At 41.0% G+C, this 11,916-nt stretch overlaps 2 protein-coding genes across 2 annotated transcripts in view; both read left to right on the forward strand.

Annotated features, from left to right (window-relative positions):
• rhbdd1 (rhomboid domain containing 1) overlaps positions 1 to 3,945 on the forward strand; it is a 24,541-nt gene extending 20,596 nt beyond the window's left edge. The window contains exon 5 of the mRNA XM_048604846.1: positions 3,890 to 3,945. Within this exon, the coding sequence (XP_048460803.1) occupies positions 3,890 to 3,945 (56 nt within the window). The remainder of the gene's footprint in view (positions 1 to 3,889) is intronic.
• The window catches only part of mrpl44 (mitochondrial ribosomal protein L44), a 153,642-nt gene that overhangs the window by 85,155 nt on the left and 56,571 nt on the right, over positions 1 to 11,916 (forward strand). The window lies entirely within an intron of this gene.

Consider the following 11,916-nt stretch of genomic DNA (forward strand, 5'->3'; position numbering starts at 1 on the left):
ACCACCCACTCCCCCACAAACCTACACACAAACCCCCCACCCCCCACCAACACACACACCCCCCCCCCCCCCTCCCCAACCACCACTTACGTTCGATGTCTTAATCCAGTGAGTGAAACATTAGAGCATTAATATTGGCTAAGAGAATTTGAATGATATTCTAATGTGACTTCTGTTCTCTCGCTCTCTTGGAAGTAACATTTCCTCTGCCTTGGTCAGTGATTTAAGCAGGTTACTCACAGCGCGTTTTTGGTGGCATCTGTGTGTACCTGTCAGTTGGACTGCTGTTGCCCTGTGCGAAGTGCTGCCACGCTAACTCTTGGCATGCACTGAAATGTTTATGTTTGTTCTCCGAAAACTATTCCAATCCAATTCCATTCTCTTTGTCCACTACAGAAGGCAAGATAGGCCAACTGTTCAGTAGTGGATCTGGAGTTTATATATTACATTAATCTTTATTATACAGATCAACTGTAACCAATATGGATTGGTATGTTTTGTTTGATCAGAGTTTATGATAAGCTATAACACAGTTATAGAGCAAAAATAAGGGCCTGTAATGAATACTGATCCAGGTTGGACAGGACAGCTGACAAGCAGAAACTGCTCCTCTCCACGTTCTCTCTTTGGTATCGTGTGCCTCTTTGGCTTGTCAAACTATCAGAAAGTGTCAAGCCAAAGTAGACATGAATCCATTCTTGCGAGCTCTGTCTCTAATCTCTACACTGGAGTAGTTCCAAATCTTTTCTTTATACTTTTCAGGGCTGGATTTTAGATTTTCTTATAGGATGGTGAGGTGTCGAAAGCAAAGGTTCGCCTTGAGTACAAAGGGCATTCATGTGTTCTTCCACCTTTCAAGGGACAGTCAGGCTTTTAAACATACTAAAGACTTCTTTTCTTATCTCATCCCTTGCTCCTAAAAAAACTTAACCAATTTACAGCATTAATCCAATTCTCTATCTATTCCAAGCTATTCCACATGTACATCCTAATTTCTAATTTGACAGTTTGCTCTTAACTTTACACAGGGTGAAAATTAGAAAAGAATGTTATTGTCATGATCAATCCAGCTGTCATAGCTGTTAATTCTTAAATAAATTCCAAATCATTTTCTCTATTTAATGTTCTTCTCTGAATTGACATCACTTATAACGACCTTTTGTCTCATCTCTAACATAAGTTTCAACAACCTTTATCTTCATACTTAAATCTATCTTTGTAACAGACAAAGTGCTGGACAAATGATACAAAACTTTTGAGATTTATGTGTCCTGTTATGATACATTTTCAAAATGTCTCGTTTGCTTTTCTTTGAAACACTTTGAAACAGCATGAGAGATAGTAAGAACCGCCAATGCAGGAGTCAGAGACAACACAGAGTGGAGCTGGATGAACATAGCAGGCCAGGCAGCATCAGAGGAGCAGCAAAGTTGACATTTTGGGTCGGAACTCTTCTTCAGAAATGGGAAAGGGGAAGGGAGCTCCAAAATAAATAGAGAGAGGAGGGTGGGGCTGGGGAAGGTAGGTGGGATGGTGATAGGTGAGTGCAGGTAGGCAATGGTGGGAATTAGTCAGGGAGGTGCGAGGAGCAGATAGGTGGGAGAGAAGATGGACAGGTTGTGTCAAGGTGAGGAGGCGGCGATGAGAGGGAGGGTTGGTCATGGGATGAGGCTGGGGGTGGGGAGATTTTGAAACTGGTAAAGTCCACATTTAGGCCATTGGGTTGTAGGCTCCCAAGGTGGAATATATGAGGTACTGGTCCTCCAGTTTCCGGGTGGCGTCGTTGTGACACTGGAGGGGGCCCAGGATGGACAGGTCGCGCAGGGAGCGGGGAGGGAGAGTTGAAATGGTTTGTGACCGGAAGGTGTTGTCGTTTGTCGCGAGCAGAGCGCAGGTCCTCTACAAAGCAATTTTTTTTATTATTTCAAAAGGCCTTGGCTGAAAATGTCTGGAAATTTAAGGAATATTTGTCAGCAGGTATTTTTACATGGTGATAATGGACCTACCTAGATTAAATACCAATGAGGGAATCCATAGCATTCCAGTTTTAAAAAAAAACTACGAAAAACTAATCCTGATTATAGAGCAGGCTTATTTCTTAATGTGTCTCCACTCACTCTCGGCACTGATTTTGGCATCCAGCTCCATGTAAGGAAAATGCCTAAATCCGTGGTTCCCTAACTTTATTTGAAGTATTACTTTATAAATCAAACAGGTGTCCACAGTTCCACTTATGTACAAGTGCTGCCTCTAAAGAGTGTTTTAATACTGCTTCATGTAAATAGGTAATTACTTACAGAAGCAATTTAAGACAAAACCAGAGATAAAGATTAAGTGTAACTCCATCAAAATTCTAGCATATTCCAACTGAATGGCTTTTAATATAGTTTAAGATTGGGCATGTTTACCATTAAGGCAATCAGTTCACAAATCCACATCCAATAGAAACGACTGTTGGCAAAATCAGTATTAACAACAGGTAAAGTAAGTTCCAAGTACAAGCAAAATTCTGCTCTACAACTGCAGTTGACTCTATTTTTCAGCTATGACATGCTTTACTCAAGTTAACATTTAGTCTCTCAATTTTCAGCCAAATGAAAATATCAACTTTATTTCATAACTGGGTGCAAGGGATCAAGCAGGCTTTGGATGTGTTACAAAAGCATGGGCTGACAAGTGGCAAGTAACATTCACATTACACAAACGCCAGGCAATGACCATATAACATAGACCATCTAACCACCGTCCCTTGACATTCAATGGTGTTACCATCACTGAACCCACCCACTATAAATATCCCTGGGGTTACCATTGACCAGAAACTCAACTCAACTTACCACATAAACAAGGGCTACAAGAGCAGGTCCGAAATTAGGAATACTGCAGTGAGTAAATCACCTCCTGATTCCCCAAAGCCTGTCCGCCCCATCAAGGTGCAAGTCATGAGTGTGGCAGACTACTCCCCACTTGCCTGGACGGGTCCAACCCCAACAACACTCAAGAAGCTTAACACCATTCAGGACAAAGCAGCTGATTGATTGGTACCACTTCCACAAACATCCACTTCCTCCATCACTGACGTTCAGTGGCAGCAATGTGTACTATCTACAAGATGCACTGCAGAAATTCACTAAAGATCTTTAGACAGCACCTTCCAAACCCATAGCCACTTCCATTTAGAAGGACAAAGACAGCAGGTGGGAACGCCGCCATCTACAAGTTCCCTTCCAAGCCACTCACCATCCTGACTTGGAAATAGATCACCATTCCTTCAGTTTCTCTTGGTCAATCCTGGAACTCCCTTCCTAAGTGCATTGTGGGTCAACCGATAGCATGTGGACTGCAGTGGTTCAAGAAGGCAGCTCACTACCACCTTTTTAAGGGCAACTAGGGGCAGACAATAAATGCTGGCCTTCTCGTGATACCCATATCCCACAAGCGTATAAAAAAATGGATGTTTGAGGCATCTCTGTGCAAAACAGAACCCTTGCAGCAAATGGACAAAGATGTTGACCAACCACATCCACAAGGGAAGTTCACTTTTATACTCTATAAGTCAACATGCATCTTTTGCAGCAGTTTTGGTTTGAGGCTTCAAAGGTTGACTTGTATGTCAGCATCTGCAGTATTTTAAAATAACACTAATAAAACTAGGTATGAATGACTTTAGTCCTTGCTGGTTATAAATTACCCTTAACTCTACTGGAGGGGGGATAAATTTAATCTAATGATACAGACTACACTAATTAATGAGGTAGATTTTGGCCAAGTAATGGTAGACAGCTGTATGGATCACTGATTTCATTCACCATGTGATACTCAATTTATTGATATAATCTAATATACTAATCCCCTGGAATTATGATGATACCTTTTTCTTATTTCACAGACGGTGTTTTCTCAAATACTTCTAGACGGCATATCCGATTCAATAACCAAGGTTAGTTAAAATTTATTTTCCTCATCTAACTCGCATTCCATTCCTTAACGTGAGGTAAAGAGAGATAATGTCTTGGTAATTACCAATGAACAGCAGATCTATGAAAGCCCTCTACATTGGTTCCTTGCTGAAATTTTTGCTAATTGTCTTGGTCTTTACGCTGAATAGCAGCTCCTCCTTCATATCTTTAAACTAATGAATAGGTATGAATTAGAATTAGAATCAGCTATTTGGCCCCTCTAACCTGCTCCACCATTCAGTAAGATCATTGAAATGTTTTTGGCCTCAACTCCACAATCCTGCCTGGCCTCAATAACTATTGACTTCCTTGTCAGCCAACAATCTAACTACCTCTGCCTTAATAGTAATAAATGATCCTGCCTCCACTACTGTTTGGGGAGGAGAATTACAAAGACTTGCCACCCTCTGCGAGGGAAATAAAAACACCCACATCTGTCTCTTAAATGGGAGACCTGATATGGTTTAAAAATATCCCCAAGTTCTAGTCAATCCTGCAAAGAAGACATCTACCCTGTCAACTTCCCTTACACTTGCATCTGAACTGTCTCTACCCTAGCGTGTCCAGATTTGTTGATATGATTTCTTCCCTAAGTGCCATTCCTCAAAATTAGCCACCTGATCCCATGGTCATTCCCCATGTTTTATTATCAGACAAGGCATCGCCAGAACCCAAGGTCACATTCATCTCCAGTGGTATCCCTGGAGCTAACATGCAAATCAACCATGAATGAACTTAATAGGTTTCAGGGGCTGAATAGCCTCCTCTTATTACTGTGTAGATAATTTCCTCATCCTTTTCACCACATGCATTCTCTTCAAAACCACTGAATATCTCTTTCTTTATTCACTGCTATAACTGTTCCCTTTCTACTGTTTACAAATGACCACCCCACATTTAATTTACTCTTTCTGATTGAGTGACTTCAACTTTTGAATAGTTGGTAGTTTTAGTTGAGCACAACTTTTGAGGTACAGTCGGGAGAACATTTTTGACCCATGTGTAGCAAGTGCAACAATAGAAGGCGCAGTTCTGAGTATTGTTTTAGAAAATGAAGCTGGAAAGGTGGAAGGAGTGGCAATGGGAAAGATTTTTGTTGTGGAGATCAAAATTCTGTTAGTTTTATCATAATTACATAAAAGGACAAAGGTAGAACAGGAGTTTTCAGTTGGGCCAAGGTCAATTTTACTAAGCTGAGGTGATTTAGCAAAAGTAGCTGCTTCAAGGTAAATCAGTGGAAGGCATTCAAAGGGTTCAGCGTAAAAACATCTCCACAAAGAGGGAAAGTGGGATGGCCAAGTCTAAAGCCCACCAGATGTCAAGGTGTTTACAAAGCAGAAAAATCAAGCTGATGTTCCACACCAAGAACTAAGTACAATCAAAAGTTAAGACAAGTATAGGAAGTAGAGGGGTGAAATCAAAAAGAAAAATTAGCAAAGAGAGAGAAAATGAAAGAATGTTGGCAAGCAAAATGAAGCTGAACCTAAAGGCATTTTTATCAATGCAACAGGTGTAACAGGATAACAAAGGAAGAGCAGAACCCATAAAAAAAACCAGGAAGGTAACCTATCAGACAGATGTTGGTCTGATTATAAATAAATACTTTGTCAGTCTTCACAAAATGTTTGGAGTGATATGGGCCAAGCGCAGGCAGGTGGGACTAGTTTAGTTGGGCTTGTGGTTAGCATGGCCTGGTTGGACCAAAGGATCTGTTTCCATTTTATATGATTCTCTGACTCTATAAAAGTGAGATAATGCAGTTATTGTTGAGGAGTCTGAAGGATTCGATGTGATAGACATTGGGAGGGAGGATGTATTAATTGGATTAGCATCCTTGAAAATGAATAAATCTAAAGGACCAGGCATATACCAGGCTGTGATAAGAGGCCAGGGAAGCAGTCCTCACTGGCTCCAGGTGTGGTGCTAGAGGATCTGAGGGCTGGAAATCTCTCACTTTTATTTCAAAAGTGAGTGAGAGACAGACTGAGTAAGTGCAGGCCAGTTATTCTAACTTCAGTAGCAGGCAAATTATTGGAAGCAATTAAAGAACTTAGATAAGGAATTAGGTGAGCTAAGAGGAGCCTTGAAATATCACTGATATGTGGGATTAAGGAGAAATCCAAGGCATTTTATCTGTTAATTATGAGCAAGAAGGTAGCCAGGGAAAGGGTAAGTCCACTCAAGGACAAAGGAGAGAATTTATGCATGGAGCCAGGGGAAGTGGGTAAGGTCCTTAATGAGCACTTTACAATGGTATTCACCAAAGATAATAAATGGGTGATAGTAAGATCTCGGAGGGATATGTTGATATTCTAGGGCATGTTAATATTAAGAAGGAGATGATGTTCGGTGTCTTGAAAACTATTACGGTAGTTAAGTCCCCTGTACCTGATAGGATCTATCCCAGGGTACTGAACAAGACAAGGGAGGAGATTGGGGCTTTGACAGAGAGTTTTGTATCCTCTCGCCACAGGCAAGGTCCCAGAAGACTGGAGAAAAGCCACTGTTGTTCCTTTAAGAAGGACAACATGGATAATCCAGGAATTTTATATGCTGGTGAGCCTTGCATCAGTAGTTGGGAAATTAATGTAGTTAATCATTGTAATTATTTACTTGCATATGAAGAAGAATGGACTTATTAGCGATAGTCATCAGGGGTGTCTTGACTTAGAAATTCATTTTAGTTTTTTGAAGAAGTGACAAAGATGATCGATCAGGGTAAGGCAATGGATGTTGCCTGTGTAGTTTATTTTGCAAGTTCTCTCGTGGTGAACTCTCCAGAAGTCTAAGTCACTTGGGATCCATGGTCAGATGGTAAGTTAGGTATGAAATTAGCTTGGTCAAAGAAGATGAAAGGTAGTTGTGGAGGGATGTTTTTCTGATTGGAGTTCTATGACCAGTGGTGTCCTGAAAGGATCAGTGCTGGGGCCTCTGTTGTGTGTAATATTTGGATGAAAATGTAGGTGCTCTGATTAGTAAGTTTGCAGATGACGTGAAAACTGGTGGAGTTGTGGATAAATGAGGAAGGTTGTAAAAGAATACAGCAGAATATAGATCTGTTGGAAAGTTGGGACCAGAAATGGCAGATGTAGTTTAATCCAGACTCATGTAAGGTGATGCATTTTGGGAGGTCAAATGCGAGAGGAAAGTGTACAGTATATGGCAGGACCCTGAGGAGCATTAATATATAAAAGGATCTTGGGGTGCAAGTCCGTAGCTCCCTAAAAGTGGCAACACAAGTGGATAAAACAATAAAGAAGGCATACAGCATGCTTGCCTTCATCGATCAAGGCATAGAGTATAAAAGTTGGCAAGTCATGTTACAGCTGTATAAAACTTTAGTTAGGCCACATTTGGAGTTTTGTGTATAGTTCTGGTCAGCACACTATAGAAAGTTTGGAAGTCACATGACACCAGGATATAGTCCAACAGGTTTATTTGAAATCACAAGCTTTGTAGCGCTGCCCCTTCGTCAGGTGAAGTGACTTCACCTGACAAAGGGGCAGCAGTCAGAAAGCTTGTGATTTCAAATAAACCAGTTGGACTATAACCTGGTGTCATGTGACTTCTGACCTCGTCCACCTTAGTCCAACACTGGCACCTCCACATCAAAGTTATAGGAAGGATGTGGAAGCTTTGCAGACAGTTTAAAAAGATTACCAGGATGTTGCTGGATTGGAGTGTATTAGCTATAAGGAGAGGTTGGACAAACTTGTGTTGTTTTTGCTTGAGCATTGGAGGCTAAGGGATGACATGATAGGAGTATATAAAATTAAGAGAGGCATGGATATAGGGTGGATAGTCGGAGTCTTTTTCCAAGGGTGGCAATGTCAAATACGAGGGGACGTAGGTTTGATGTGAGAGAGGAAAAGTTTAAAGATGAGCAGGGCAATTTTTGTTTTACACAGAGGACGGTAGGTGCCTCAAACGTGCTGCCAGCAGAGGTGGTAAAAGCAGATACATTAACAAAGGTTAAGAGGCATTGAGACAGACATGTGAACAGAGGATAGAGAAATACAGACCATGTGCAGGCGGATGTGATTTGTTTAGAATGGAATCCTGGTTGGTGCAGAGGTGATGATCTGAAGGGCTGTACTGTACTATTCTGTGTTCTATGTTCTAATTTTGAGGGACAGGGTAAACTGTCTTCAGAAAGAAATAATGGATTAATCAAGGATAGTTGCTTGAGGTAATGTGGAGGATTGAGAGTAGTACAGTTAATGTAATCTATGTGGATTTTAGCAATGCTTGGATAAGGATCCACTTGGCAGACTTGTTTTTAAAAAAGTCCATGGGATCCATGAGACATTAGATTAAAAAATTGCCCAGCGGCAGGAACCAAACAATTGTTGACTGGTATCTTTATGACTGGAAGGCTATTCCAAATGGGATTCTGCAGGGCTCAGTTCTCAGTCCCCTGCTTTTTGTAGTACAGTATATGTTAACAATTTTTGGATGTAAATGAAGGCGGTATAATCACACAGAAATTGGCCACATGATCAGTGAGAGAATAGCTATAAACTACAGGAAGATTTCAATGTGCTAGTCAGGTGGACAGGTAATTGACAAATAGAATTCAACATGGGCCACTGTGCAATGATGCATTTGGGGGTGATCAAACAAGACGAAGGAATATACAACTAATGGGTGACTGCTGAGAGATGTCGAGGATCTGAGAGCCCTGGGAGTGGATTTTCACAGATCCCTTAAGGTAGCAGAACGGTTCAGCTTGCTAAGGTGGTTAAACAAGCATATGGAATCCTTTTTCTTTTGTTAGTCATGAAGGGGGAAAAATAGAGTATAGTATATAAGAGCAGGAACTGATCCTGGATTTATAGAAGTTATTAGTTAGGCCACAGCTTGTGTTCTGTGTTCAATTCTGGTTACTGACCTGCAGTAGGCCATTTCCTCTCTGGTTTCCTTTGATAGCCTGAGTAGATGTCTCCAGTTCACTTTTGCATGATCATCTTTCAGCTTTGTAAAATTTGCTTTCTAATTTTTTTTTCACATGGGATGTGGGTGTTGCTGGCTAGGTCAGCATTTATTGTTCCATCCCTAATTACCCAGAGGGCAGTTAAGAGTCAACCACATTGTGGATCTGGAGTCATAGAGTCCCTACAGTGTGGAAACAGGCCATTTGGCCCAACAAGTCCACACCGCCCTTCTGAAGAAGAGCATCCCACCCAGGCCCATTCTCCTACCCCTGTATTTCCCATGTCTAACCCACCTAACAAACATTCCTGGACACTGTGGGCAATTTAGCATGGCCAATTTACCTACCCTGCACACCTTTGGACTGTGGGAGGAAACCCACGCAGACATGGGAAGAATGTGCAAACTCCACACAGACAGTCGCCCAAGGGTGGAATCAAACCTGAGCCCCTGGTGTTGTGAGGCAGCAGTGCTAACCACTGAGCCACTGTGCCATCACATGGAGACCAGGTAAGGATGGCAGTTTCCTTCCCCAAAGGAATTAATTAACCAGATGAATTTTTCATAACCCTTGCCAATGGTTTCAAGGTCATCGTTAGACTCTTAATTCCAGAATTCATTTTTTGAATTCAACCTTCGCCATCTGCCATGGTGGATTCAAACCCTGGAACCCAGAGCATTATTTGGGTCTCTCAATTAATAGTCTACCAGTAATACCATTACGCTTATGCCAATGCCTCCCCTAATTTGGAATTTTTTAACTCCTATCTTTGTTCCTTCCTATGATGCTAAATCTAACTTCTTATGGTCACTATCTCCAAACTGCTCACCAATTGCTATTTGATCCACCTGCACAGCTTCATTCCCTAAAGCTAAGTCTGAAATTGTGCCCTCTCTAGGACTTGCCACATGCTGGACAAAAATGTTCTCTTGAACATTATTCAAGGATTTTGTGCACTTTATGCCCTTCACTCTACAGCCGAGTTAATATCGGGTGGCTCGAGTTCAAGCTATTATTGCCCTTTTGATTTTGCGATTTTATAGTTGCCTGTTTATTTGCGGCACCAAGTGTCTTGCACTGTTTATGAGTCTATAGTAAATGCCTGGCAGTGTGGCTGCCCCCTTTTTAAACTTGTTTCTGAATTCTACCCAAATGGCCTCACTGTTTCATTTAATCATCCCTCCTCATAGCTGTAGTTGATTCTTTATCCAATAATGCTACACCTTCATCTTTTTTTATTTCTTTATCTGTTCCTCCTGAAAACTCTGCCAAAGACATTGAACTGATATCTTCATAAGACATAGGAGTAGAGAAGGCCATTTAACCCAACGAATCTGTTTGCAATTGAGTGAGATCATGGCCAATTCGATAATCCTCAAGCCCACTTTCTTGCCTTTTTCCCCAAAGCCTTTGATTCCCTTACTGATTAAAAATCTGTCTCTCAGTCTCGAATATACTTATTATAACCCAGCCTTGACAGCCTTCAGTGGTAAATTCCTTGCCTGTCTCTCAAGTTTCCATTATAGCATTGATGTCACTCTGCCATGTGTCTGTTTGTGCCCTCCGTGCATTAGCTTAGTTTTGTTATACTCCTTGCACTTATATATACCATTTTAATACTGCCAAATTCCTGTACTGTACACTTTTTAAACTCTCCTGTCTTTCAGAGGCTATTCCCTGCTTGAATTTGTTCTGAAGTTCCCATCCGTCCTGCCAATCTAGTCTAAATCTACCCAACCTCCCTGAAAGATACTTTCCGAGTCCTGTTTATGTGTAGAGCATTTGGTTGAAGTTTGTAAATTTTCTTGAGAAATTGAAGTAATGCAGAAATTACCCCTGATCTGCATGAAGATTGAATAGCAAGAACTCCTGGCAAACTGGAAACAAGAGATTCCCAAGACAAAGCATCATGAAATTGCATGAAACTTGTATAACATGACCAACGTTAGGAGGGGGAACATGATGGTGAATAATTATAGCTGGTTAGTCATGCCACCAAAACTATTTAGAAGTTATTTGTTGCAATATCATGTAACTTTGAGATATCCCTAAGGATATGACAACAGTGGGAAATTTTTGAAATTGAGGTGGTATAAATAAATAATTATCACATTTAAATAATCAAATATTTAATGCGAAGACACAACAACTTAAATACTGCAATAGATTTTACGTTGTGATCTAAAATCTTCAATTATGAATAAAACTGCACTTCTTCAGTCCTGAGGCTTCCTACAGTGCTTTCTTTTTCCTTGCAATTGGTAAGGAACCACTGTTTGAATAGTCTATTTCAACGTTGTAATTGTTTTACAGAATTACATTCTGTTTATCAGTTGACTGGGTATCTTCCCTGATCATCTTGCACATTAGCGGTGATCTCTGCTAAGGTTAATTGTGAGAAATGGAACAGTCACACTAATCATCACTTTGGAATGGTCAAGAGATATTGGGGAAATGTAGAGCCTTCTCAAATAATTTCTGATGCTTGATGCTGAGTGAGTTCAAAATTGACGCAATATTCAATGCAAGCTACTAAAATTCTTTGACATGATTTTGGAAACTACAACCTACGAGACAAATTAATTAGTTCTGATGAAGAACCCTCAGATTCAAAATGTTAACAAAAACAAAGTTACTGGAAAAGCTCAGCAGGTCTGGCAGCATCTGTGAAGGAGAAAACAGAGTTAATGTTTCGGGTCTGGTGACCCATCCTCAGAACTGATGGTGGCTGGGAAAGCGTCAGTTTATATGCAGAAAATAGGGAGGTGGGTGGGGTAGGGAGTAAACGATAGGATAGAGCCCAAAGAGAGAGAAAGACAGTTAGACAGACAAAGGAGTTGCTAACGATCAGGCTGGGAGGGTGAATAGTTGTTAATGGGGACTGTTAGTGACTAGCAACAGGGGGTGTGTAGTGGCAGGCTATGTGGTAACAAGGCCTGGTGTGTGGGGTGGGGGGCTGGGACATGGGAGAGTTTAGGCCCTAAAATTATTGAACTCAATATTGAGTCCAGAGGGCTGTAGGGT

This window comes from Rhincodon typus, chromosome 13 (assembly GCF_021869965.1).
Source record: "Rhincodon typus isolate 14 chromosome 13, sRhiTyp1.1, whole genome shotgun sequence".
Lineage (NCBI taxonomy): Eukaryota > Metazoa > Chordata > Chondrichthyes > Orectolobiformes > Rhincodontidae > Rhincodon > Rhincodon typus.